General features: G+C 40.5%; 1 protein-coding gene across 5 annotated transcripts in view; it reads left to right on the forward strand.

The window, feature by feature from the left end:
• The window catches only part of arhgef12a (Rho guanine nucleotide exchange factor (GEF) 12a), a 39,892-nt gene extending 36,619 nt beyond the window's left edge, over positions 1–3,273 (forward strand). For 4 of the 5 annotated variants that reach the window (XM_065960254.1, XM_020654430.3, XM_020654438.3 and 1 more), the window contains 8 exons: positions 45–132; positions 222–299; positions 383–477; positions 587–787; positions 884–1,120; positions 1,514–1,743; positions 1,856–1,934; positions 2,027–3,273. In XM_065960254.1, coding sequence (XP_065816326.1) covers positions 45–132; positions 222–299; positions 383–477; positions 587–787; positions 884–1,120; positions 1,514–1,743; positions 1,856–1,934; positions 2,027–2,037 — 1,019 coding nt within the window. In that variant the 3' untranslated portion in view covers positions 2,038–3,273. The remainder of the gene's footprint in view (positions 1–44; positions 133–221; positions 300–382; positions 478–586; positions 788–883; positions 1,121–1,513; positions 1,744–1,855; positions 1,935–2,026) is intronic. The other variant, XM_020654444.3, reaches the window with a different exon arrangement.
• The last annotated feature ends 2,832 nt before the right edge of the window (positions 3,274–6,105 follow it).

Here is a 6,105-nt window from a genome sequence, read left to right on the forward strand (position 1 = left end):
GCAGAATATTGATTAATCTCATCCACTGTCCGCACTCTCTCCAGACAACAAGTCCTTCTTCGTCCTCTCCATGTCAGATAATGGAGCTCAGATCTATGAGCTGATGGCACCCACAGTCTCAGACCAGAGGACGTAAGGCAACACACCCTTAAATCTTGTTGATTAATTCCATTCTTACTGCTCCAGTTGTTAAATGGGCTAATTTTTTTTTTTAATACAAGGTGGCAGCGTCTGATCACCCAGAGAGCTGAAGCCATGAAAGTCAAACCTCACAGCGTTATACCATTACCTCAGACTGAGTATGATTTGTTTCATCGTTTTTCTCATTTGATCTGATCAGATTTGAATTTGTTGATAACATAAGATATTGCTTTTGTGCCAGCGGGGAGAGAGACGGTGTGGAGATCATTACAGCTGGTGTTTCCAGGCTGAGCAGAGACTCAGACCGCACATCCACCGGCAGCACTCAGTCCACAGGTGACAGCAGACGCTTGTTTCTTCAGTTTTTCTCAGATGTTGCTTTAAATGCTCTACCATGCTCAGCTATGTTGATAATCCTCTGATAACTGTAATTATTCCCCCTCAGATAAAGAGAACAGTCCAGCCTCTGGAAATGTGATACAGAGTTGTCTACCAGGCACTAATCCATTTGAGGGAGGGAAGGAAGAGGAAGAGGAGGAAGAAGGTTTTGTGGACCCAGAGCTTCCTTACCAAGTGGCTGAGGACAGAAAAGAAGCTGACTCATTTAACATGTTTCCCTCCAGAGCTGACGAAGCACTGAAAACATGTAAGCAGACAGAAGAGATAACTAAAAATTCAAGTGCTTCTTATGCAGTGCGTTGAGCAGCTCTTCTAATTTGAACTAATTTCAACTTCCCTGCAGTGGCAGCATTAAAGCAGGTGTTGGTGACCCAGCTGATGTCCCAGGAGGCTGTAGAGCAAACCAAACGCTCCACCGGGGCTCGTCTCCTCAGGACCACGTCTTTGCGGACCCCTGTAGACAGTCGTGCCCGGGTGATGGTTCACAACGGCTCAGATAAGAACAGCTCCCAGACAGAGGACCGGACTCAGGACCTGGGCTCTGGAGACACAGGCTTCTTTGATTCTCCTGAAGATTATGGTGAGCCTGGACAGTGTAGCCTTGTGAAACCCAACAGTCAAATCAAAAAGAGTTATTTATAAAGCGGCTCAAAGGAGTGGGAAGCAAATTTCACTTAACTTAAATTTAACAAAATGGCCCACCTTTTAATGACTGAGAGGAGAGAAAACACAATTATGTTTAAATGGGAGATACAACTGTTTGTCATTAGTGTGGCTATGCCATGAAATACTACGTTTCTGTAAAATTGCCACTACGGAGCAAAAACTGTAGAAAGGAAATAAAATGGTCTCAGTATTGACCCCTGAGGGACTCCTTAAATAACTAAGTAGTTGTGTTGTGCAGATAGCTCATCGCTCAGTCAGTCCCGATCCTCGTGCACTTGTGTTAAATGGCTCCTTGTGATTCTCTCAGCAGGATATTTAGTACTGGAGGGTTATGGTGGCCAAGGGGAGAGCAGCACAGATGATGACATCTTGGCATCAACCACAGGGAAGCAGCTGCGCACCTCACAAGGCTGTGCCGCCGACTCTGGCATCAACTTGAGGTTCTCTTCAACATCACAGGCTGGCAGCCTCTCCTCTTTTAGCAGACAGGTCCTGTCTCATCTAAGAAACCTTCAAGCCAACCTCAACTTTCTGAAGGTACTTAACATATAATGATCTTAACACACATACCTCTGGACTTAGATTTTTAAACTTTATGGTCATTTATAATGTCTGTTCTCACAGTGAATGGTGGGTTTTTGTCTTGCAGGAGGTGGAGGCGAAGTACAATAATCTAATACGCCAAAGGCCAGAGAGGGCAGCAGCAGCAGACACAGATGGAAATAAAGGTAACTATTATATTAATGACCAGATCATAATATGTGAATCATCTCCTGTATGTGTCCTTTATTCTCATCCTGAAATTGATTTCCCTTCACAGATAAAAGATAGTGGGAGTCCGTGCCTCAGCATTCAGCTCTGGTCCCAAAGAGGAAGTACCGACTCGTAGTCTGTGCTTACTTCTTGTGTCCTGGACTTTTCAGGACATTCCATAAGCTTGTCCTCTCACTGCTGAGCCCCTCCTTTTTTTTTTTTTTTCCCCGTTGTCCCACGGTCCACACAGAGAATGAGAGACTTAAATATAAGCGGAATCGGATGAAGGAGGAGTCATCTTTGTGATGCCATGCCCCCCTCATTCAGCACAAGGCAATCAGGGAAGTGGGATTGCCCCCAAACCTCACTCCTTTCCATCTAACACTCGTTTTCCCTGGATCTCCCTGCAAGAAAGAGAACTTATACCAAAATGTACAAAGATGTGTGTTTAGAATATATATATATGAAACACAAAACAAGAAAAGGAAAATTTTAAGATAATGTATTAAGATTTTTTTTATCCCGAGATGTATTTATTTTCTTTCTTTTCATTTTTTTAAGTGTTTCCCACATTGCTTGCATGCTTTTGGCCATGGTGTTAACCTTTTTGGCTGCTTTTCCTGCTTCTTTCATACAGGGTTAGTGTGAGTGTTGAGTGCATGCTAGCATTCAAGCGACGCTAGCCTTGCACACCCTGATGAAATGGCGGGAATATATTCAGACTGATAGAGGCCAGAGTTGCACTGGTGATGAATGGATCCCATTGTGTTTAAAAACTCTTGATTGTGTTGAAGTCTAGAAATTCAGATGAATTCTAGGTGTGGTTTTTAACTAGAATGAAGAGTCTGAAGGCTCTGATCTGGTCCTGTTGCATTTCTGTGCTGCCTCCTCCTCCCCCCCTCTCTCACTGTGAGATGTATTTGTCTCTTGTCAGCTCCTTTCTTCCTTGGTGTTTGATTCAGAACCTCCTCTCCCCTCTGAACACTTATAGGTGTCGTCCTTCTCGATTTCCTCACAGCCCAGTGACTTTCATGCTTATTTATCCCCTCCAACACTCTATATGTCATGCTTCCTTGTTTGCCTTTGGGTATCTTGCCTCTTTCCCCCTCTTCTACAAGGAGCAGCCATGCTCTTTCTGTCTCAGCTCCAGACAGAAAACGCTGCTTCTTTCTGCTACTGTTGGCGATGCTGAGCTGACTGCCTGATATTCTAATAATGTCATGAAGTTCAACATATACTGTTAAATGATCAAGTTGGAAGGTTATGCATAACTTTAATAAATAAATGGTGCCATGACACATTCAAAAAGAAAAACGTGCACATTTTGTCTCTTAATGCAATTTTGTATGTGACTCTGAAATTATTTTGATTGATGACCATTCTTCTTACTCAAAGCATGATGAGAGAGATGAAAGAACTTGATTTGTCAAAAGGCAGCTTATAATTGAATTTGTAAGCCACACTGCTGTAAAAAATAATGTAAAATAACAGTCAGTAATAGAACTATTCATGAACTGTGATCATCTGAGGCATCACATCCTAGCTGTTTTTTCTTTTGGCTGAATTGTAGTTTCTGTTAAAGATACTATCTCCAGTGGTCTTGAATATATATATCCACACATCTTGAATATGTGCTGATTTTTGTCCTGAAATCAGGAAGAATACTTTTTTTTTTTTAAATAACACATTCCCTTAGTAAGTAATGTCAAGGCATGTTCATGTAAGATTTATGTTGCAATGTGACACGACTCTAAATGCTCATCTGGATGTATCAAATATAGCTAGAACATGCTAGAACTTAAATTGGAATTTGTGCAAACGCTTTCAAATGTTTGCTTGCACCATGATAAACTGGACTACAATTTCACAAACATACTGGTAAAGTAAATACACCTATGTAGTATTTAAATAGCATTTAAGGTATACGTCTACTTTTTACAGCCTTGGATTATTCATGTCAACAGGGCGAAAAACATATTAAAAAAAGGGCTCTTGTCTTTGAGCGACAGAACTGAATGACGCATAAACTAAAACATGTTTACCTCAGGCTATCTAAAAAGTTAAAAACAATGGTTGGACATTTAAGCCAACAAAGACATTTTAGAGCAACTTACTTTGATGCTCTTGGTCAGTAGTTTCATTTTGAACTTCATAAATAATTTGTATTTTTTGGGAACATTTTGTAGCACTAAATATAACGAGGGTGAATTTTTGGGGTTTTGGTTATAGTCACCAGAGAAGCAAACCATAATTGCCAGCAGGTGGCAATCTTCTCCCATTCAGTATCAAAGCAGTAGAGGGAGACCCACCCTGAAACCGCAGTGACATCAGTGTTTTAAATAATCCATAGTATTTTTTGATTTTCTGGAAACATATGCCTCTACTCTCTTTTTGCCTGTTATAACGGTCAGAGGGATCCTGCAGGGTAATGTGCAACATTTATTGCTCCCTTCAATGGAAACGACTGTGCTACATTTGGCATTAATTTTGCACTGGGTGTTTGAGTGTGACAGTAAGAGCTGGAGGAAGCCTTACAGCCTTACAATGATATGTTCACTCTACTCACTGTCACCCTGACTGTATACATGTTGCAGTGAAACTGAGTGCAGAGGAACAAGGAGAGATAAGATAGGAGACAGTGAGAAGATACATTTAGAATACGGGTAATAGAAGGGGACTGCGTGTGAAAAATACACAGAAGAGAGGGGATGGTAATTGATTGTCTCCATTCTCCACATGCACCTGTCACCAAGCTAATTGGAATGGTAAAGCCAAAGAGGAGAGAGGTGTCATTCACAGGGAAGGATTTCAGGAGGGCAGTTCATGTCAAGCTTGTCTCTTGTTATGAGACAAACCGTTTTTGCCCTCCTACTCCTCAGCTTTGCAACAGTGCTGCATGAGTAATGAAATGAAGCTTTAGTCTTTAAAGGAGGAGACTGAAATTTGCATCCATGCATTGCTGATGTATATATTTCTAACTTTCACCCTTCAGGCACTTTAAATTTTGTCATCCCTTAAATATAGTATAAAACCAGAACAAAAAACAGTCATCCACATGATTTCAGATTCTGATTGGAATACTTTTTAGATACATATTCAAGGCTGCAAAATCAAGTTGAGGATTTGTTTCCCTGATTCTGTGCACCTCAGAGATCTGTGAACATTGGATGATTATAGCAGAGCGTGTCATTTTGCTTGTTGCTATGGGGCTTAATTTCAGGATAAGGATGCTTGACTAAATAACTCACCTGTGACAGGAAACAAACAGGGAGAATTTTCTGGAGACCTTTTTTTTTTTCATACACGTCTCCCCAAACAGTCTTGTAATTATCAAACTCTGAACCAGACTGCATAGTGAAGTTCCCTAAACACACACACACACACACACACACACACACAAATATATGTGCTTGTTTCTGTTCCATAGGCTTTCTCATCAATATGCTAATGTATCTAAAAGTGCATCTATTACCATTCTGATGCTTCAGATCATATATATTCTCATACCAGCTTGCAGCTGCTGCATTACACAGAACTGAATCAAACTATTGTTGCTGCATGATTGGTTTCTACAGCCAGTGTTGTCACATAGAGAAGTATTCAGTGTCATTCACAAGCCGTGTTAAAACTCGACCACCTATCAAACCACTCACAGGCAGGATGCTCCTCATTCTCTATTCTGTGCTCTTTGGTGGCTGATCATCAATATTCATCTGTGTTTCCTGAGCTGCTGCTCTTATAAATATATATCGTTGAATCACCATTGCGATCATCATGTTTGTGTGAGGTCAAACTTTTAGGACCAGGCAATAAAAAAAACAGATAATATTCCTTCACTTCTTCTGTGCAGCTTTTCCAGCAGAGTCACAGTGGGATTGTTGGGCTATGCAATAAGTCACTGTCTAGTTTCATGGTGCTCATCAAAGAGTTTTACATTTTCAACTGGTCAGAAAAAACAGAGAGGAAAATAAAATCTGCTGATTTAAAAAAAAATGTATTAAAGTAAATAGTCTATTCAGGCGGTGATATATGGCTGTTGTCTTTCTCTCTAAATAGCTCTTGTTGATAATTTCTTATTCGATAATGTTTCTTCCATCATTTCTGAAAGATGTTGAATTTTCTTCTTTTTTTTTTTACGAAAATATT

This window comes from Labrus bergylta, chromosome 11 (assembly GCF_963930695.1).
Source record: "Labrus bergylta chromosome 11, fLabBer1.1, whole genome shotgun sequence".
Lineage (NCBI taxonomy): Eukaryota > Metazoa > Chordata > Actinopteri > Labriformes > Labridae > Labrus > Labrus bergylta.